General features: G+C 46.1%; 1 protein-coding gene across 1 annotated transcript in view; it reads right to left on the bottom strand.

Annotated features, from left to right (window-relative positions):
• Nucleotides 1–22,143, bottom strand: part of ALK (anaplastic lymphoma receptor tyrosine kinase) — a 200,382-nt gene that overhangs the window by 77,037 nt on the left and 101,202 nt on the right. The window contains exons 5-7 of the mRNA XM_008566396.1: nucleotides 19,711–19,880; nucleotides 3,967–4,061; nucleotides 3,664–3,792 (exon numbers count right to left, since the gene is read on the bottom strand). Coding sequence (XP_008564618.1) covers nucleotides 3,664–3,792; nucleotides 3,967–4,061; nucleotides 19,711–19,880 — 394 coding nt within the window. The remainder of the gene's footprint in view (nucleotides 1–3,663; nucleotides 3,793–3,966; nucleotides 4,062–19,710; nucleotides 19,881–22,143) is intronic.

The raw sequence follows: 22,143 nt of genomic DNA, 5'->3' as shown, positions 1-22,143 counted from the left end.
GAGAGAGAGAGAGAGAGAGAGAGAGAGAGAGAGAGAGAGAGCGCCCAGCTCTGCAGCTCTGTGATTGTATTATCCCAACCATTTGGTTAGTGTAATTGTATGTGTAAAGCTGACAAATGTAATTTCCCTGGACTTAATACTTGCCCAGTTTTCTCTTTCAGCTTCTTCATCTGATTAGCTAAAGTGACTCAGAAGCTTCCGAGAACACGGTGTGAAGCACCGGGACAGGCTTCTCCCTGCCTGGAGGCTCTGGCCGCTCACCTCTGCTCCATGGGCTGGGAGGTGAGGGAACCCCAAGACCTAGGGAGTCATCAGAGGGGAGGACTGGTTTGGAGGTCATGAAGAGCGTCTAGGGAAGTTTTGAGGCTTCGTGAGTAACTGTTATCAAAAGGCCCGACGTGGCCTTTGCGTTTCTGGGAGTTGCTCTAACGCCTGCCTGGAGGAGAGCTGAAATGCCACTGGCCACACTTGTTCTGGCCAAGCAGAAACTGACAGCGCCGAACTTTGGAAAGAAAATCTTATTATCTCGTTTCCTCGATTCTTTGCCAAAGAGTTGGGAGCTGATTTGTTTATTGTTCATGCAGGGGCTCTTGTCTGGGACTCCTACCTCTTTTCCATTTTTAGTGTTTATCTTTGCTTAGAGACTTTGATACCTGGAAGAAGCTTAGTTGAGTGAAAAAATGGACTTTGGATTGACATCCTGGTCCCACTCCCCACCAGTAGTGGGACTCTTAAATTCTTACGTATCAATTTCCTCCTCCCTATCATGGTAAAAGCAGCACCTGAACATGGACCAATGTGAAAATGAGCTGATGTGTGAAACCACCAAACGCAGATCATGCTCGGCGACTGTGTCTTTCCTTTCCCTCCCCTCCGTCCTTCTGCAGGGACCCTCCCATGCAGAGGCTCTGAGCATGGGTTAAACTTGACCTTGTAGAGATGCCCTGCTGGTTCACAGGCCTCTCTCCTCCCCTATATCAGAAGCTCAAGGACAGTGAGTCCTGGGTCGGTCCTTGGCTCTGCTGCAGCCACTCACAGTGTTGGGCACTGGGGACATGCCAGGTACATGTTTGCTGGTGATTATTACTGAGTGGGTGTGGCCATGGCCTTGGCCTGGATCTCGCTTCCTTCAAGACCTCTCCTCTGCCTTCTTTTGCTGCAGGCACATTGCCCTGCTGAAATCATTCATCTACTTGTGCTCTCCTCTTCCAGACTGGGAGTTCTTTGAGCTCCTGCCTCGGGTCTTGTTCTGTTCAGCATCTCTGTGTGCGGAACTGGCCACAGAGGAAGTGTGCAAGGATGGTGGGTGGGTCTAGATGAAAGCCTGGCAAGGCTGGGGTCCAAGGTGTGGCCTGTTCTCCCTGACCATGGGCTGAGTCCAGGGGGCTCAGTGGATGTTTCTGTGGGTGGTGGGGAAAGGTGGCCTTGGCACCTGGTAAATCCTACCATAGAAAACAGAGACATCCCACCACACACTCGTAGGGATCTGCAGCAAGGCGGGAGATCTAAGCCATGGTGGCCGGATGTCTCCTGCCACTGGAACACGGCAGGGGAAGGTTGTTGTGGGCCCGGCTCTACCTCTCCCTCATCCAAGCTGCTCCCTGATGCAGCAGTGGGTTCCTGGGGATGCAGTCACCCTTTATTTGGTTCCTGACATCTTCCTGAGGAGCCCCAGGTGGCTGGTGTGGCTGCTAGGGCTGCCCAGGGATATATTTGGCTTAATGTCTTCTTCCCTTTGAGTTGGGGTCAATCTGGAAGGGAGATAGAACACTGACCCATGCCCACTTGCCTAAGTTCTGCCCCAAGGCTGGGGTCAGGGTTCAAGTGGAAAGGTCACATAGCAGGGGAGGCTTGTGTTCCAGCCATGGTCACCTCCAGCTCTCAGGCATCCCTGGTGTTTGGTTTTATTTGGAGGTGGTGGGGGAGGCCTCACTGCTTTTAAGCCACCCCATGGTTTCATTAGTCTGAGCGGCTGTTGGGCAGGCCCTTATTGATTAGCCTTGTAGGGACAGTGGGAGTTATGTGGCAATAAACCCACACTGGAGTCAGGCAGGGTGGGTGGCTGTTTCCTAATGCTGCCTGCAGGGGAGCCGGCGCTGACATCTGAGAACCGAGCTCAAGCATCCAGCCGCCCGCCAACCGATAGATGTTTCTGGAGTCTCTGCTATATAATCAGTGCTGGTGGTTAGGCTGGGGCAGGGGGCTTGTGGCCATATTTACTCAGTGCACTAAATGGGGAAGTCTGGCTTCTTTCCTGAATTTATAGATTTATAAATTTCCTGAATTTACCGCAGGGAGGTAGAGTCGTTTGACCAAGGGCCAAGGAGTAAACGGAGGTGAATCACTGGGGTTGGGTGGCAGGGAGGGGTGTTGAGTGAGTAAGTTAGAGGGCTGCCTCCCTCAGGTTAGACGTCTCATGAGCCATGAGACCAGGTGGGGAAATAGAAGGCCGCAGTGTCGTAGGTGGGTTGCCCTGTGTGTGGAAAGATGGAAAGGTTTGTTGAGGTTCAAGGTAAAGGTAAAGGGAGGAAAGGGGAACAAGAATGATAGGAAAAGCAACTCTGTGCCCTGGTGCAGCCGGATTCCATCAGGCAGGAATCAGGAAGGGGAGAGAGTCCTGGGGCAGCTTTTTAGGGAATAGAAAGAATAGGATTTCTTCAAAGATAAAGCAAAACTAACATTTAGTTAATTAGTTGAGAGCCAATGAATTTAGTGGCAAAGGTATAAGACTCTACTTTTTTTTTTGGTACTTTGCACTAAACAAGGATTTTACACTATAAGTAGAAATTAGAAATTTATAATTTATCTTTTGTTACTTTAATAAAGACTTATCTTTTACAGGAAAAAGAGTATGAGTGCCTCTGCTGTACACGCCCTTCTCCAGGATACTCACATCAGGTGCCTCGCATGCCCGGGCACCAATGCCCACTTGGGAAGCCCATTGGCTTGCTGTGTGCGGCCCGGGCAGCCTTAATCAGCTTCTCTGGGGCTAGGCTCACAGACTCTGATCTAATAGCTGCCAGGACCATCACCCTGGGGTTGGAGACTGGTTCCAAGAGGCTTCTCTTTGATATAAAGAGTGGCTGAGAAGTCATGTTTTGGGGCAGAGGCTGAAGAGGCCTGTGTCTGGAGCAGAAATAGCCCCCAGGAGAAGTCTTGCAGCCTGGGGTGCTGGGAAGAATGGCTTTGGAGGGGATCTGAGCTGTGGGGGAAGTGCTATTGAGGCTTTACCCATGGTGGGGTAGCCTGCCTTTGTGTAACAGATAAATAACCTTGGCCTTGGGCCCAACCCTCTTTATGAGGAGAAGAAATCTGACAGTAAGATTTACTCTGTTTAGTAAATGGGGAGTGGTTTCAAGGAATGGAGTTGAGGAAAGAATACCATCTTGGTTCTCCCATCTGTGCGGGGCCTGGGTATCCCCCAGGATAGAGGACAGTGGCTCCTTTGCACGATGTCCAGTGGCTTCCTCTGTTCAGGCAACATGAGAACCAAACAGCTTCCTCTTGGAGCCCCATAGTCAGACTGTAGGTGATGCTCCTTCTGAAGGTTGATTGTTTAATTCTTTAAATACAGCTCCCACCCCAGTCACAACACATAGCTTTCTTTTGCTTTTTGCAAAAAGAAATTACTTTGCTCAAATCTTTGAGCTGAACTCTTCTTACCTGTAGGGTCAAAGATGGGGGTCTGTCTTGGCATATTTTCCCAGGGTTTGGGCTCCTTGTTTGGGTTTCTCTCAAACAGATTTCTTGATTTGGGTGCTGCATTCTGTGGCACCTTGTCCTCCCCGCTGACTGCAATAGAGAAGGCCCCACAGGCTGAGTTAGGTGAGGCTCAATATCAGGGTGAGAGATGAGTTTTCACTGAGGAAGGTGGGAGAAACGATTGGGCTCAGGTTAAGGAGGGACAGTGAGGCCATGAATCATTGGAGTTGGGGAGACAAAGTGACAGGGACAGGGTGAACTCACTGGTGAGGTAGCAGTCCAGGCTGATGGAGATATTGTCAAAAGCTACAGTGGCTCTGGATCCTTGCCCCCACCACGCGACCATCTGCAGCCAGAACCTGTATATATCAAGAGGAATGTGTGTTAGGAGCAACCCGGGTTGGGCATGTCCTGGGGTTCAGTGTCCAGCAAATGTGTGCTGATCACCTGGCTAAGAACATTAGTTTGTATCATCCTTACCTAATCCCAAAGCAGTGGCAAGTGGAGAGCAAACATCTCCCTCTGCTTCTCCAACACAGAGCACTTCCCCTTCTGGAGTAGTGCTCCATAATGATGATGGCTGACACCTGGCTCTTATATCTATTTTGGGGTTTGGGGCCTGAGACCAGGACTCCCTGATCATCTGATGAGAATCTTCTGCTTTTTGGGTGTGCAGGCTGGGTGGGAATGGGTAGGCTTCATATTCAGTGGGTGCTCACTTGTGGGGCTGAAGTCATTATTAAAATACTGAAATGCTTCTGTACCAACTGATAAAGACCTGCTCTCTCCTGAGTGCCCGCTGCTTGTTTCTTCAAGCAACCCTCTCCTTCGCTGGTGCCTGCCAGATCTCCCCATTAACCAGCAAACAAAGGGCTAATCCTTTGCACAGTAGGGGTCTTAAGCATCTTGGGTCTTATCCAGCATCAGTTTGTTAAATGTGGAATGATTTGACTATTACCCCTGGGAGTTTTTGTAACCAACAGAGTGGGTCAAACAGTAAACCCATCGAGATATCGTTTCTTTCCAGTTCTTTCTTAGCTTTGAAGGGCCAGCTCCTTGGCCAGGGAAGGCTTTAGAGTGAGATAAATAGAAAAATTACTTTGGTTCATTTGTTTCCTGGGAAATAATCGTCCTGGAAGGCTATCAGTCAACCAGCCCTTTCCTGCTATAAAGTGAGGGTTTCCTGAGAACCTTAAAAACCTCTCCCACCCTTCAGGAAATTGATCCAGAATGACCTGCAGAACAGAAGGCTATCAGTCAACCAGCCCTTTCCTGCTATAAAGTGAGGGTTTCTTGAGAACCTTAAAAACCTCTCCCACCCTTCAGGAAATTGATCCAGAATGACCTGCAGAACAGTGTGCAGTCTCTGGCATGGATGTTACAATATCAAGAAAGGAAAGCCAAGCCTACCAATCGGTAACTGTGTAACCGCATGTGGTACAGCCATACCGTGGGATGCTACTCTGCAGTGAAAGAGAATGGGCCAGGAGACATGCTGTAAGATAGACGGACCTCAAAAACATTATGCTAAGTTAAAGAAGCCAGACAATAAGTTAAAGACCTCATATTGAATGATTCTGTTGATAGAAAATATCTGGAATAGGCAAATCTATGGAGACAGAAAAGCAGATTAGTGGTTGCCTGGGGCTGGGAGCAGGAACAGTATCGACTGCCCTCCAGCACAAGGGCTCTTTTTGGGATGATGGAAATGTTCTAAATCTGGATTGTGGTGCTCTTCGTACAACTATAAATGTGCTAAAAGGCATTGACGTGTATACTTAGGACAGGTGGATTTTATGGTTTGTAAATTATAGCTTATAAAGCTGTTAGATGAAAAGAGAGAGAGAGGCCATCAGGCAGCAGGGCATAGGTGGCATGGGGTGGCAAGGACAGAAAACCCGAGCAATAGTGGGACTGACAGTGTGGAGAAAGTGGAAAGATACAGGAACAATGAGAAACAGGATGTCAACAGAGGAAGGAAGGACACAGAGGAAGAAACGTGCGGGAAAAGAATGTTTGTGCACACGGATTTGCAGCGAGCAGCGAAGCTCTAGCAGCTAGTGAGCCACAGCAGAAGCCCCTGCTATGCCCCTGAGCAGGCGACCTCTGGTCACCATGTAGGAGGGAGAGACGCCGGCTTGGTTATTTCTGGGCAGAGAACAATTACGGCCACTTGTGCAGGGAAGCCTTGAAATCAAAAGTAAACTTTTATCTAAACAGCATGGATGTGATTGATTATTCTTAACTGAACCGCTCCATAGATCTGTCTGTACCTTCACCCACCTTGTGAAATCTGACCATTCGCAAATAATCCTTTTTTTCCCCCCTTTTTGTCTTTTTTACTGACCGGTAACACACTCACAACAATCAGGGCAGACTCAATCAGATGGTGACATGTAAACATACGACGCTGCCTTGTCCACCCCTGGGCCATGCTGCCAACTCCAGAGGCTCAGGGAAGGGACAGGTGGGACAAAGGTGGGATGAGAGTGGGCCAGGGCAGGGTGTGGGGAGGGCAGGGTCGAAGTGGAGGCAGCCTGGGAATGGGGTCTGAGGATGGTAGGTAAATGGGGCAGAGGGCAGAAAGGCCAATCTAGGAGTTTCTTTTCTGTGGGGCCACCGGCCAAGAGGCCAGGTGGGCATTAGGCCCTCCCAGATTCAGGCTTCTCTCCTTTGAATGGCACCTGGTGTCTTTATCTGAACCTTAGGTGAAGAGCTTGCTCCTGGCTCTACTCACCCTCTCCCTGCTGGAGACGAGCACGACTTCCTCAAGTCTCTCAGTCTTTCTGGCCCAACCACTCTTTCCTGTTGAGTTTCCCAAAAGTGAAGATACCAAGGCACTCTTCAGATTTAGTCATGACCTCAGGTCTCGAGTCCTACCATTTACCAGGTGGAGCAGTCGGGGACTAAGGGGAAGTTCTAGCATTTACTAGGTGGACAATTCTGGGATTCAGGAAAGTTCTAGCTTGTATCCGGTGGACCACTTTGGGACTGAAGAAAATTCTAGCACGTACCAGGTGGGCCACTCTGGGTCTGAGGGAAAGTTCTAGCAAGTACCAGGTGGGCCACTCTAGGACTGAGGAAAGTTCTAGCAAGTACCAGGTGGACTACTCTGGGACTGAGGAAAGTTCTAGCAAGTACCAGCTGGGCCACTCTGGGTCTGAGGGAAAGTTCAGTCGGGTACCAGATGCACCCCTCTGGGTTTGGGGGGAAAGCTAGGTCCACAACACATCACTGCCAAGATTCCAGGGGCCAGGTAGTTCTAAAGAGTATATAGGGTACTCCGCTGCCCCCACCCCAAAGTCTCTGCTCTGGATGGGGAAAGGAAGCTGAGTCTCCATGGCTGGAAGAGCCTTCCCCTCCCTGTCCGTGGGCAGCCTGGTCAGGGAGGAGGAGGAGTTAGCTCTTTGGGGTTCTTCCTGCTCTCTCACCAATCTGTGTTATCTAAGAATGTGGCAGAGCAGCCTCTTCTCTTTTCTGAGCAGCAGAGATTGTGCCACTTAATAGTTTATATCTGCTCAGCTCTTTCTGTTTCTCCAAAGAAGGCACTTTGGATTGCCTGGTGGTTGTTCCTTTTTCTCTTTTTTCCAGGCTGTGGGGTTTGGAGCTTGTTGCTAAACAGACTTGGCTGGGGATTTTGGCTAGAGCCTGGCTTTGCATAAAGAATGCGTACACCCTGGCTCATATTGCTTAGCTTTGCAGAGAGCCTGTTGAAAACTGGCCCAGGGGCAATCTGGGAGGTGGCCAATCGGGCAGTGGGCCAGGTTTACAGGGCAGCTTTGGAACTGGGTGCCTCCTCCCAGACTCACCGGGCAGATCTCTGCATCAGAAAATGCTGATGCTACTCACGCACAGCTCGGAAAATGCACAACCTCATTCAGGCAGCAGACTGTTAATGGGCAGTGAGTATAATGCCTTATTTGCCACCATGCCAGCCTTGGGGATTGACAAACCTAATTAAGTTCACTTAATGATTTTAAGTAGCTGACAAAAAGGTGTGTGTTTGAATGTGGACCAAGGGAATAGCAACGTTTTGGAGAGAGAGCAGGAAAGAATGGCGGGACTGGGGAAAAGGCATTTAATGGATGGGCACCATGTCTCAGGTTCCTCAGTCAGCCGTTTGGAGAGCTCGGAAGGAGGGAGTGTTCTGCATCCCTTTTCGCAGCTGTGGCTTGTCTGGGCTCTGGCTGCTTTGGATGAAGCTGGCAGATACTGCTGAGGAAAAATACTTCCTCCAATTTCTCACTGTGCAGTTGATTTGCTCTGCAAAAGTCTTCTGAAATGGATTGTCACAAAGCTTGGGTCGCGGTATGCATTTCTATTAAAATAATGTGTATGTGATAAAAAAAAAAAGCCCTGCCACAGCCTTCCTATTACCCATGTAATTTACTTCAGTTACCGCTTGAAGGGGACAGGGCTGATGGACAGCTTTGGATGCCTGGGACAAGCCCTAGTTGGGCTACGTGTGGCCAGGGAAGGACATGTGTACCGTGACTCTAGGAGACTTTGGTTCCTGCACAGGAAAGTGGGGACAGGCTGGATATCCAAAGCCTGACTCAATAGTTGGGGGCATCCCCCTGCCCCGCTCAGTCCTGCCCTCAAAAGCCATTTATCACCTCCTGACTTGGTTTCCTGCATGGGCATAATGTCACTAAGTACAGTGAAGAAAAGGCAAGCCTTTCCAGGACTGTCAAGGGCTGCAGAGATCTTTCATAATGAGTCTGGCTTTGTGAGGGATCCCTTCTGGAAATAAGAGAGAAAATGAATTTTTAGTCAGACTGAGCAAGCAAAGAGAATCACTTGGACCCTTCATCACTCTAAGGTCAAGGCTTCCAGGCATTGGCTTTCTGGGCTCACTTTTGGGGGCTGAGACTAAAGGATCCTGGCTCCCTCATGTGCCCTGGCATGTCACCAGTTGGAGAGGCCTGCCACAAGGATGTCCCACCAGACTGCAGGGCAGGTAGAAGCCCATCTCCAGCAAGTCCCGCTTTTGCTCTTTCATTCTCTCAATATGCCTCATGTTTATTGAGCTCTTGCTGGGCCACAGGCTTTGAGGCAGAAAGGCAAAAAGGGATCTCACTTTCTAGAGCCCTGGCCCAGCAGGGGAGGTGCCTGTGCACAAGAATACCTGACCCACAGGCTTGAATGTGCCAAGTGCCCTGAGGGAGGAAGAGATGGAGGGAGAGATAGAGGGTGAGGAGAGAGAAAAAGAGAGGGAGAGCTCCAAAGAGTGGCATGATCTCTCGGGAGCATCGTTTGATGTGCCCAGTCACATATGGAGACCGTAGCAGAGTCAAGAACTCAGGCCTCTCGCCTCCCAGGCCACTTTTTCTGCCACCCCTTGCAGAACCATCTGACTTGTTTAATGCTATCTAGTCTCTTACGTACTCCACACTATTGGTGATGTACAACAGTCTCCTTGGGACACCTGGGGACATGGAGGGTTGTGTAGAGCCAGAAAGCCTCTGCTGTTTCTAGCTCCCTTTTCCTCTACAAAAACATTGTCGTGAGAGTGAATTAGTAGCCTTTTCTGCTTGGTGGGGGCTGAGTTTCAAAAAGTTGAGGGAAGCCTGGATTATACACTTGGTAGGACCCTAGGCAAGTCACTGAAACTTTTTAGGTGCCATCTTGGCTTTTAAAAATCTATGTGGCATGTGTATTTTCACAGTGGAAGACTTTCTTAAACATGAGAGATTCTAATTCATTATTCCTGTTTCATATTATATATATATATTTTTTTTCCTTTTTGTCTTTTTTACTGGCCGGTAACGGGATTGCAACCCTCGGTGTCGCGCCATCTTGGCTTTTAAAAATCTATGTGGCATGTGTATTTTCACAGTGGAAGACTTTCTTAAACATGAGAGATTCTAATTCATTATTCCTGTTTCATTTTATATATATATATTTTTTCCTTTTTGTCTTTTTTACTGGCTGGTAACGGGATCGCAACCCTCAGTGTTGCGCCCGCGCCACGCTCAGCCAGTGAGCGGGAACCGGTCTCCACATGGGATCCGAACCCTCGGCGGGAGCGCCGCCGCACTCCCAAGCGGCGCACTCTCCAGTGCGCCACCAGGCCAGCCCCATATTATATTTTTATTAGAAATCTGTGCTTCCTTAGGCGGTGCTACAAATTACATACTCACCCCTTTGCTTTCAAGCAATGATTGTTTGAGCACTTGCCACAACTCAGACACTTGTTCTGCAGCTAGGAACACAGAGATGTATAAGACATGGACCTTGACCTTGGGAATTTTGAACAGTCATGTAATTCCTATATTTCAGTGACTAGGGGATTTCTGAAGTCCCTTTTAGTTCTGCCTGCATAGAGCTAGAATCTATACAAGATGGAAAAACAGTAAATCTGGGCACTGAGAGAAGAGTCAAGAAGGACTTTGAAGGACTGTATGTCTAGGAGAATGGTAGAGCTCTGGACGGAATTATCACTTGGGCATGGAGTGTGCTGAGGGGGCCATGCTGAAGGTGTGGGTGGGATGCCAAGCCGGGAGCTGGAAACCCAGGGATGGGGCTCAGGTGGAAATAAAGATGTGTGAGTCATCTGCGTGGAGGTGAGGTGGAAGTGATGAGCATTGATGAGATTCAGGGGGCAGCATATAAAGAGTTGGATTCTGCTTTGCTTCAAATCTCAGAAGCCCAATTATCCCGTAAATTCCAGACTTTGTGCCTAGGGAGAGAAGTAGCTGAGAACACAGGGCTACATTTTCTGAGGCACTAAGTTACGAGAAACATATGCATCTGTTGACTGGCAAAGCAAGCTGTGGGTGTTACCAAGACATCTTGAGCAGATCCGAACATCCTGTTGTTCTAAAGGAGTTCACTTAGTGCCATTTTGAGCGACTGCCTCCTAAACCAGGCTCACGGGCCGGATCTGTCTCACTGCTTTGCACTCTTGATTGTGGAAACTTAGCAATCAAAAGCAACAACTTGTCCCAAAAGTCACAGTAAATCAGTGTTAGAAATAGGATTTAAAGCTCAGAATTGCTAATCCACTCCTTGCTCCAATGATCTGGGATATTTGCTGAGAAAGAAGCAGGGCCAGATCCTTCCAGAGTTATGACTATTTGATTTGTACATGTCAATGCCTGGTTGCACACTGCACACCGAGCCACTGGCCACATCTCTTCCCTCTTCTTAAAAGGCTGATCCAAGGCTGCCCTGGGCCAACAATGACACTTGGAAGGCTGCAGAGGAAGAGGCCTCTTCTCCTCCAGTGCCTTTCTTCCCTCTTTCTGAGCTCCACTCTGAGCCTCTTATCATTTCACATTTAGCTCCTCACGAGAGCCTTCAACAGTCTACATCTCTGATTTCCCATTCTCCAGCCCATCTCTGTGCTCAATGGCTCTCTTTACCCACAGCCCAAAGTCCAAAATATTTCCACATTCATCTTCTTCCAAGGACATTTCTCAGGATTCTCTGGCACAGCCTAGTTGGCTATTCTTGAACCCGTGGAAAACATTGCTGTCTCTAAGCCTCTGCTTGCCCTGATGGCCTCCTCTGGAATGCCCTTGTCCCTTTTCCATTTCCATAAGACCTAAATTGTCCTCGAGGGTCAGCTTATCATAAGCTCATTTTCTCCATGATGGGTCCCCTGATTGCTCTGGTACCTGGAGGTCACTGCGCCAGCTGAAAACTGGCCACCTCAGTTGGGCCCTACACAATGCTGCTGTGTCAGTTTGCCTCTCAAAGCATCTGTTCTGTGTCCTCCCCAATGTGCAGGCCCTCTGACCCAGCAAGAGGCTGGCTAAACACCTTTGCATCCTCTGTGCTTGGTGGGGTATTAACAGATGTTTGCTGACAATGTGACAGCCAGTAACACTTCTCCAGTCACTTCTTGATTCCCTGTCTTGCCCACAAGAGACCTAGATAAGCCATTTTATGCCAGTGACTTCCAAATGTGGTTGCACACCAAAGTCACCTGGGAAACTTTTAAAAATACATATTCCTGGGCCCAATATATGAGCTACTGAATCAGAATCTCTGTATATGGGGCCCAGGACTCTGAGGAAAAAAAAGAGTTTTCCAGGTGATCATAATGTCCAGGCAAGTTTGTGAACCATAGCCCCATGCTGTCCTGCTAGCTTTAAGACTTTTCAAAAGTGCTTTTAACTGTTATTTGTTTACTTAGTTTACTTTTTGTTTTTAGAAAGAAAAAGTTTAGGAAGAGAAATTCTGGGATGATTTCTGCCAGAAAGGAAGATTTTTTGCTGCATCATAAAATTTTGGAATGAAACATTCATACCTTAGAATAGATCCTGGGATTGATTTCAGCCTTGAATTATGAGGCTTTGGGGAGAAGAAGACTGATCAATGCTCAGGGTAGCTAAATGAGAAAGCAGTATTCTCCAGTGGCACTGTGATAGATGCCCAGAGATGGGAGCTGTGTTCCTTAGCTTATTCCATGACACAACATCTCATTTTTTTTTTCCATCTAACCCACTTCTCTTATTTGGGCATACAGCTAGACTACATTTCCCAGACACTGTGATAGATGCCCAGAGATGGGAGCTGTGTTCCTTAGCTTATTCCATGACACAACATCTCATTTTTTTTTTTCCATCTAACCCACTTCTCTTATTTGGGCATACAGCTAGACTACATTTCCCAGCACCCCTTGCAGGAGAGTGGATGTGTGACTGAGTCCCAGCTGATGGAAAGTGAGCTGAAATGAGAACTCCTAACAGTCTTCCCATCTGAGATTCCCAGTGTTCTTTCCCCACTGGCTGGCCAAATGCAAAGGATTCCAAGGCCAGAGAATAGGGTGGAAGGCCACCCACCAACCAGGACACGCATTTGTGATTTCATATGAGCAAAAAATACATTTCTTTTTTGTACAGCCCCAAGGACTGGAGGCATAATGTTAGTTCAGGCAGTGTTACTCTAATATTGCATGTAGCACACACCTGGGTACTCAGGTGTGTTCAACGCACCTGGCATGGTTGGGTTGATGACTAACCCACTCATGGGGGTGGAGGTGATGGATGAACTTCGCCCTTGGCTGGCTGCGTGTCTCTCCTTCACAGCTCCAGCCTTCCTCACCACTGCTCACTCCTGCACTACTCCAGGACTAAGCACATGCCTGAGCAAGGCCGGGTGTACTAAAAGAGAGTGTCTAGTGCTCTGGGAGGCAGCTACAGTCTCCTTGCGCTAGTATGCTGTTCATACAAGCTTCAGGCTCACTGACCAGGTTTCTGTCATTCTCTGGAGACCTGGACCCTCATCTTGCCCCCAGTTTTTAGCTTGTGTTCTGACCACATGTCCACCTCCCTATCTGGATGACCCATTTGACAGACCAGTTCTAGCAAGATTGTGCCTGGCCAGAGTCCTTTCTCTGGATCCTCACTGAATGGCTGGGGGCCACAGGTGCTGGCTGACCTCACGGCTGACAGCCTCCCAGATGGGGTCTCCAGGTAGCCCTGGCCCAGTTCTGTCATATCAGCAACTGACATGAGATTAACACCTGCTGCCTGCTGCCACTGAGATACACAGAAGACATTTTTTGACCATGACAGTGTAGTGTTTGAAAGACGATAGGATTTTGAGCTAGAAAATTGTGCCTTAAATCCTGACTCTTCTGCTTCCTAATTGTGTGCCTCTGGACAGGTAATTTAACTATTCTGAGCTACATTTTCTCATTGATAAACTGAGGGCACTAAAATCGGACTTACAATGATGAAGACAAATGGCACATATGCTTGGTTCGATAAGGATGCAATCCCTCTTCTCCAGTTCTCTGTCATGGCCCCGAGAGGCACAGGCCATGGGCTCAAGGAGGAGTCCCAGCCCTGCCAATGTCTCCTCAACTCTGCAGGCTGCTGGAGAGGCTGGGGACTCTGTTCCCACCTCCCTCGCCAGGAAGGTAAGGAGGGTCAGGAGATTCAGGGCCTGCCCCTCTGCTGAGTCTCCTAGGGACAGAGAAGGGCTCTATACAGCAGAGTGTACCAACCGTGCGGCTAGGATTTCCTGTGTCAGTCCTTATGGCAGTGAACTCTATTCTCAACAAAAGGGCGATTCGTTACATGTATAACTAGAAGTGTTTTAATTTTATACCTTTGTTATACTTGGTACATTAATATATTTGCAAATAAAAAATGTCTGTCAGAACCCATGCTGCAGTTTTGCAGTAGGAACGTATGGAGTAGGTAAGTCAAAGATAGGCCAGAGTGGGTGGAGTAGGGGGGAGAGGAATGATCTGGAAGGAAGAGGGAAGAATCTAGCTGGAGACACAAGGGAAGGAAGGGCAGGTGGGATGGGGCTGGGCATGGTGTGGTCTTCAGCAGGAAGTGGTGGTGGGAATGCAGAGGATGGATTTCAGGGGGTGGGCGAAGCAAAGGAAAAACAGTAAATAACTCAAAATGAATAAGAGGTGTGGCCTAAAGTAATCCAGAACCCAAATATTTTGTTAATAACAGTAGCCCCCATTTCTCAAGTTTTCTGCTATATGCCAAGCACTATCCGTCACTCTCTCAGGCTGTACACAGGAGGCAGACTAGCCTAAGGAGAAGGGAAAATTATTTAACCTCTTTAGCCCTCAGATTCCTTATATAGAAAGGGAATTAATTATAGAATCTACCCCAAGGGGATATTTTTAAGGATGAAATGAGATAATAGATGATAAGGACTTGTTACAACGACCGGCATGCACTAAGCCCTCAATAAATGCTGGCTCTAATCATCACCATTTTAAACTCTTCAGTGGCTCTATGAGGAAGCTACAATTCAATTTACAAAAATGTGAATTAAACACAACTTTTTCAGGGAAGTGTCTAGACCTGCAAATGAAGACTCCCTAGAACTCTCTGGATGTCCACTCACTGGAATCTATTACTTCTCTACACAGGTAAGAATAAGCAATAAAAATGCTCCTCTAATGCTGTTCTTGTTATGGAAAGATGCTACTCAAAGGGAGAGTGTTGTTATTGACAACATCCCATATAAAATGGGGATTCTGTGGATGATAAATAAAAATTGAATAGGAAGAAATCTTGGCTCTATGGAGTTTCTGGTCAAATACATGAAGACATAACTCTCAGTTTAAGCTCTCTCATTTGAAAGATGCATTTGTGAAACATACCACTTGTCGTTTAGGACAAAGGATGCAAAGGGAACGGGAAATCTAAATATCTCCAGAGGGAACGTTTTTTCTTGTTATACTATGTATATAGTGTGCAGCTAAAAGCCTTTATAATGATAGTGCTGAGGAATGGGGCCTACACAGGTGTGATAAGTTACGTACTTTACACTTCACTGTACCATCGCAGTGATTTGTGGGTCATCATTTGATCCATGGTGTTTCTAAATCCATTTTGTAATGAGATGAACTTAGCACCCACTTCTGCTCTGTAAGCATGTCAAAGCTTAGGATGGTATGGCAGCATTTTGTTTAATTTAGTAAGATATATGATTTTAAAGAGGAAAATTAGGGGTATGTCTCTGCAAGAGACTGATGATTAGAATAAGGGGAGAGAATTTGCCTTTCTTCCATTTCGAGAAGAAGTAGAATTAATTCCAGCAGAAAGTGTGGCAATTGAATGGGGAAGGGAGGGCTGATGAATGGGGAATGAATGAAGAAAAGTAGTTACAGGAGGTGGATATAAAGCAATGAGGCATCTTTTATGCACACATGAAGCTGATATTTGAAGGTAGTGTCCTTCAAAATTACCTTGAGAGCATATATCTGTATTCCAGGGATGTTGCCAGTGCTCAAAACATCTTAGGCATGGCTCTTGGAGATTTTTCTTGCTACTTGTTATAGTATGGTTGTGCAGTTAACATAATTTCATAATGAAGACAATTACATTACTTTCATCACTTTGCATGTTTGTAAATGGACAGAAGAAGTATTCTATGGATCAGAGTGTCCCTGTCACCAGCCTTTACATACTGTGGCATATTCACTAAGCCTTCATAGAAAGACTGCTGTGTGGTAGGCACAATCTGACTCTCAAGTGCTTAGCTCTAGCTCTTTCTGTTCACAAGGACCAGGGCACACAATTAAGATCAAAGTCTGTCTTATAAAGCGATTCTGACAGGACAGTGACCAGAGACAAAGAAAGCACAGTACCAGGCAAATCCCTAAGGAGAATTCCTGTCACAAGAGTAACAAATGCTGTCTTGGTTCATCTGATGGGACACAGGTGTTGCTTTGATATATAGAACACTTTGAAGTAGTATTTATTATAAAGTGATTTTATGTGTTGTTAGACACAGACTGAACAGAGGAGGAATGTTAGATAGATTCCCATAAGTGAAATTCTCAGTTCACTCAGCTGGAATTTAGAAATACATGCAATTTTGCTCAATATATCATTCTCGTTAACACATTGTTATTGGGTGTACTATGTGTTAGGTGTGGTACTAGAGGTTCAGGAAACAGCGATGTATAAGACAGACATGATCCCTGCCTCGTTGATGTGTACATTTATATTTAGATGTTAAAACATATAGTAATGAGTGACAAATTTTACAGGGATGTTTCAAGAGCGGTGAGAATATATTATAAGTACATATATAGTCTAAATGTCTGGGGACACTTCTTTAAAAAAATAAAGAAACAATGATATTTAGAGAGATGGAAGGTAAAGGAAGAACGTTAAGGTGGCGGGAATGGTACTTCTGTGTTGGGGTAGAGTTGCAGAGGAAGAAACGCTGTAAGAGCTGGTAAAGTTAAGGTTGGAAAGATCACACATGGGCTTAAATAAAGGTATTATTGAGGAGTTTGAAAGATATTCTAAAAGCCACAGGAAGCCAAGGAAATATTTTCAAAACAGAAAAATGGTTAGATTTATGTTTAAAAAGTTTATTCATGTAACGCTCAGGGACTACGACTAGTGTCTAGAGTCCAGGAGCTCTTTAGGGCTAATCTCTAAGTCCTAGTAAATTGTTTTTAAAAACCTTGTAATGTGTGGAGGCTGGGGAACCTGGTAGCAGAAGTGATTTAGAATAGCCTGGGAAATAAAGTTCCTGCCATCATCAAGGGTCAGGGTTTGGGGAGCTGTCCACAAGGCAGGTGCTGAACAGCTGAAGCCAGGAGCTGCCTAGGGAAGCTTCGTGGGATGTGGGCAGGTTGGTGCAAGGTGTTAACAACTACCTCAGGGGTGGGAGGAAGGAAGCTGGTCCTTTTTGTCTTTTATCCATTTTAGTTTTCTCTTTTTTTTATTTATTTTCTTCTCCTACCTTCTCCTTTCTCCAATATCCATTTGGTGGCGACCCAGGCAGCTGTAGCTCACTCTCTCTGGAAGGAAGGGGGAGGAGTGTGCTTCTTGCTCCTCCTCCACCAGCAATTTCCACTTATGAGGAGTCAACAGACTATTGATGATTGCAAATTCACAAGCCCACCTTAATCTTAGGGTTTCATGACTGGTTATTGCTAAATTAGTCATCCCAGACTCTTCTAAGGCATTAGGTAGGGAGATATTATTACTATCACATTATGGTTATTATTTGTAATTATCACTGATTAAGCATTTGGTATGGACCAGGCATTTCACCAAGCACTTTACTTCCCTTCCTAAGACTGTACTATCTCTTGTGTTTTATAGAACATGGCTTGACTTGAAAGATCAGAGGTTGTGATTTTTGCTATTGAATAAATTATTACTGAGGACACATAACCAAGGAATGAGAATGGAAGATATGGGAAATAAAATTCATTGATACCTACTATGCACAGATCCTTTTGATAGCCCTTTTACTTAGTCTCATAACAATCCTGTGAAATTGTACTGTTATTATGCTCATTTTACAGATGAGGACACTGAGGCTCAGAGAGGTTATATAATTAGCTGAGATCACACAACTAGTAAATGGCTGAGCCAATTTTTAAATTCAGGACTGTTTGATTCTTAAGCCTGTTTTCTTTCTTCCAGAGTGCTTCTTTAGCTTAATGGGCAAATCACATCCACAATCTCGTTTGATTTTAGCAAGTGAAAACTGCCATGCCTCATTCTTCTGCAGTTACATTTGCCTCTGGGTCTTGATGCCTCCTATGTCAGCTCTGGGAAGGCAGCTTCCAACAACAGAGCATGTCAGTGGTGTGCAGCCTCCCAGTGAATAGAGGCACTCGTTTTCTGTAATTGTACCCTTATTAGATCACAAGGCATCATCAAACCAAACTGGCTTTTGTCTGAATCCCTACTGGACGGTTTGGTCTCAGTATCAATATTAGGAATGTCAGTCTGGTAAACAGCCTTTCACAAGCGAGGAGGGAGGCTGAGAACAAAGCCTCCTTCAAATAAGACTCTAGTGGTTGGAAGTGAACAGAGTCAACATCTTACTTGCTTTAAATCCCCTGGAGTGGCTATGAAAGACAGAGGACTTGCTGGATTGAGGAAGGAAAAAAATCCCTTTGATTCATCTGAATTAATTTCCCATCTCCCAGGAGGGAGAGGCCTGGCTTCACACTCATGTTCTCCTCCCCCTGCACACAGCCCCCATCACCCCAAAGGATAAAAGACTAGTCTATGGTCTAGTAGCCCACACCTCCCTTTTTCTTCACTTTAATTAAATCCATTTGTTCTGGGGTCACTGAGCCTCGGGATGTCCAAGGGCTTTGATCTTTAACCCATATGCATCTGAAGGAGTGGGTAGCTGGTGCTTGGAATGAGGACAATTCCTTCTTCCCATGGCAGCACAGCTTGTTATGAACTCCTGGAAACAGCAGATTCTGTGAGGCTTGGGTGAAAAATCTGGAACCCAGATTTATACTTACAAAGCTGAATGCCAACTGGCATTACCCTCCACCTTGCTTTGAGCCTTTGCTCTCATTTTTTGAAGGTGGATCCACTAGGTTGGTAATTTAAATATGTTTTAGGTGACTAGTGCAGAGGCTGCTCTGGACTGTAGGGTTTCACCTTTAGCCTATAAAAGATGATTTTCCCCCTCCAGATCCGTTTTCTGTCTGCTTTATAGAAATGATCCCTTCTCTCTTTTTGGTGTGGAACAGATCAGCACCAACCATCGGGGGTTCAGTAGGACACAGCAGTGTCACATGAGTGCTGCTCTGCCAGGCCATCTTTATTCAAGCACTGCTTGCTTTAGGCTGACTGCAGGTGGCAGAGTAGTGCTATCCTGGGAGACAAGTAGCAGCGAACTCCTTGGCGACTGCTTCATTCCAGAGCTATGCAGAGTTAATGATCTTTTAGTCAACTCTCTCAGTTTAAAGGGAAGGAAACTAAGGCCCACAGATGTCAAGGATCTTGTTCAAGGTCACAGAGATCATAGTGATAGAATTCAAATAGGAACCAGGACCCGTGGTAGAAGCAGTCCCCTGTTTACTGAAGAACTTCTCACCCACCCTCGTCAACCTGCCCCGGGACCTGACTCAGCAGAGCACTGGACTTGGAGTTGGGCCTCGTGCCAGATTCCAACCTACTGGTGCCTCACCTCTTTGATTCTCAGTTTCTCTTCCTGTAAAAGGACAGGAGTGGGGGATGATGATAAGGCCTGTCCTACCTACCTAGCAGATTTTGTTGTTAATAAGAAAAAATAAAATGTCAAATGGGAAAATCAGGCAAAATCCACCAAGTAAGAGAAAATGCTATGTACATATAAAGCCTGATTATTATTTGGGAATAATGTGAGTTGTTTAATTTTATTTCTTCCTATAAATACTGGAGGCGGCCAATCACATCAGCCTAAAGATGTAGAAGATGAGTGAACATTAGCAACAAAATCTCTTGGAGAATCTCACGCTCCGGGTAACCTGCAGAAAGTGCGTGTGTGGGTGTGGGTGTGGGTGTGTGGGTGTGTGCATGCACATCTGCTTGTGTGTCAGGGCTAGAAGATGAGTGAACATTAGCAACAAAATCTCTTGGAGAATCTCACGCTCCGGGTAACCTGCAGAAAGTGTGTGTGTGGGTGTGGGTGTGGGTGTGTGGGTGTGTGCATGCACATCTGCTTGTGTGTCAGGGCAGAGGACATGGGGAGAGGAAAGACATGATCCCCTCCTGCCTTATGGCTGATAGAGGAAAAGGGAGTGGAGGGGATGGGTACCTGTCGGACACGTCGAGGAGAGGCAACACAGTCCACTGCCACAGGCTCAAGCCTTCATTGGCGCCAACATGCCAGACCATCCTGCTTTGTTCTTTTCCAGTTTTGTTCTCCACCAGCACCAAGGACACATTTCCTCTCAAAATTCCACGGATGAGCCAGGACATTCGGAGCTGTGAGGGAGAGAGGAGCCAGAGGACAAGGTTTTCATGTTGAAAGGAAATCTTAGGTCCCCTTCCTAGAATTCTCAGCTGAAGCCCAAAGGATTTTGCTGGTAACTCAGCAAGAAAAGCTGGATGCCCACTGCCCGATCTCACTCTCTATCTCCCAAAGCATCTTTCATTAAAGTTCAAGGAGCTGGGCAGGAATAACCAATGGCTAATTTAGGAGTGTTGTTCAGGTTGATGATGTCATCCAAAATTTCACAAGACTCTGCCTCTGAGGTGATATCAAGATCAATGAGGTATTAAGTGAACTTCCTAAAGAGTAGCCAAAGATTCTTGTCTGTGGCTACAATTCACTTGGTGACCTTGGGCAAGTGATTTTGTGACTCAGTTTCTTTTAGTGATTTAGCCATCATCGATTTTTACTCCTTTTCCAAAGACTCTAAGAATCTTATTTGAATGATGTCATGACACGTGTTAGCTAACTGTAAACCTTATGACTTGATACTGGTGGCCATGGGTTGGAAAAGGTCAGACAAAAATATACATATCAAGATGTTTTAATATAGTTGTTTTTCAGAGAGAGAATGCCCACTTTGCCAAAAGGAAGCTACAATTGCATGTATTCATGTGTCTATATGGAAGGTTTCTATGGCATTGTTTCCTAGACATTTGAAAGGGAATTATAAATAATAATTTTTCTAAGAGAGTTAAGTACAGTCATGCTCAGAGGCAGTACATACCATAAACAAGGTCTGTGGTCTTTGTGTTTAAAATAATAGAGATTGATGGAAATAATCTATAAACAACATTTAAAGTTAGGACAACTACAAAATATTCCTGTTCAGATTTTGTATAAAATATGGCTATTGTAGAATGAAGGGTAAAATATGTCTGGGACAAGCCCCTTTTCTCTGCTTCTCATTGTTTGAAGACCTGTTTCTCTGTAAATCACCACTGCTTTGTCTTCCAGTTCCTGACTCATGACTGCCTCACCATTTGATGAAAGAAGTTACGTACCGTGAGGCACTGTATCCAAACCCTCTCTTGCATAGAAACCCTTCACTAACAAGTCCACACCTGGGCATTGGGGGCCCTAGACACTGATAGGGCCTGAGAGCCTTGACCTGGTAAGTCTGGTCTATAACTACAGCCTCTTCACTTATGCCTTTTCCATCTTCCATATCCAGAGTAGCAAATACTTGTCTCTATTGAGACCTCCCAGGATAATTGAATGACTCCATTAATTTTTTTTATCTGGCCCCAGTTGGCTTTCTTGTGCTGTCTGGATGCTGTCATTGGAAATTTTAATACTACCCCTGCTAGCTCTGAGCTCTTTCAGCCCTCAGCCCACCTTGCAATGCCCAGCTTAGGATCATGCTGGACACATGCGCTCTCTCCTCTTGTTCCTTGACCACAGAATAATGCTGATTTGGATTTCTATGAATCCAGACTGTGGGACCTCCATGCCCTGGATGGTTGGTGGTACTTATTCATCCTCTATTGATTTCCAAAGTTAATTTCTGGATGTCTGGACACACAGAGCACAATGGGTATTTCTTTCTTTTTTTTTTTTTTTTTAGATTTTTCAATTTGTTTATTTTTTTAAGTTTTAAGATGTTGTGGAGGGGCGGGAGGGGGCGGGGGAAGAGGAGTGGGGAGGCGGGGAGGCCCATGGCTGACTCCTTTGCTGGCCTGGTTGCAGATGGCAGGGGGGCATGGCTCAGCACAATGGGTATTTCAAACTCTTCCTCAAATACTGATGCTGTCATCACCTGGTCCCCAACTGCTGACCTATTAATTTGATTCCTTCTTCACTGAGAAAGATCTACAATCTCCCTCAGCCTCCCCCTGCTGTTTTTTTTTTTTTTTGTAGTGTGTGTCTATTTATCCATCCTTTTTCTTCCTTTCCTGTCTTAAAAGAAGATATGTCCTTCAGTTTCTTCTATATTAGCCCCTTCCCATTTTCCCTTCCCCTAGTCCTTGCTCTTTCAGTTTCTGCCTTTCTTCTCCATCACCTTCCAAGTCTCTCTACCTCTGGCTTATTTTGTTGACAAATAAGATAACGTTTCACCCATTCTAAAAAAATATTCTTTATTTGCTTCTAGCGCCTCTGGCTCACCACCTATTTCTGTGCCTCTATTCAGATGTTCGCATCTTGGACAACTGGTCTGTAACTGCTGCTTCTATGTTGCTTATTCTCTTGTTTAAATTCTTTCAACCTGGCTTTTATCCTCATTTCCTCACTACTTGAACAAAATAACACTCACCA

Source organism: Galeopterus variegatus, unplaced genomic scaffold (genome assembly GCF_000696425.1).
Source record: "Galeopterus variegatus unplaced genomic scaffold, G_variegatus-3.0.2 Scaffold239, whole genome shotgun sequence".
Classification (NCBI taxonomy): domain Eukaryota; kingdom Metazoa; phylum Chordata; class Mammalia; order Dermoptera; family Cynocephalidae; genus Galeopterus; species Galeopterus variegatus.
This window is presented reverse-complemented; position numbering and strand designations above follow the sequence as displayed.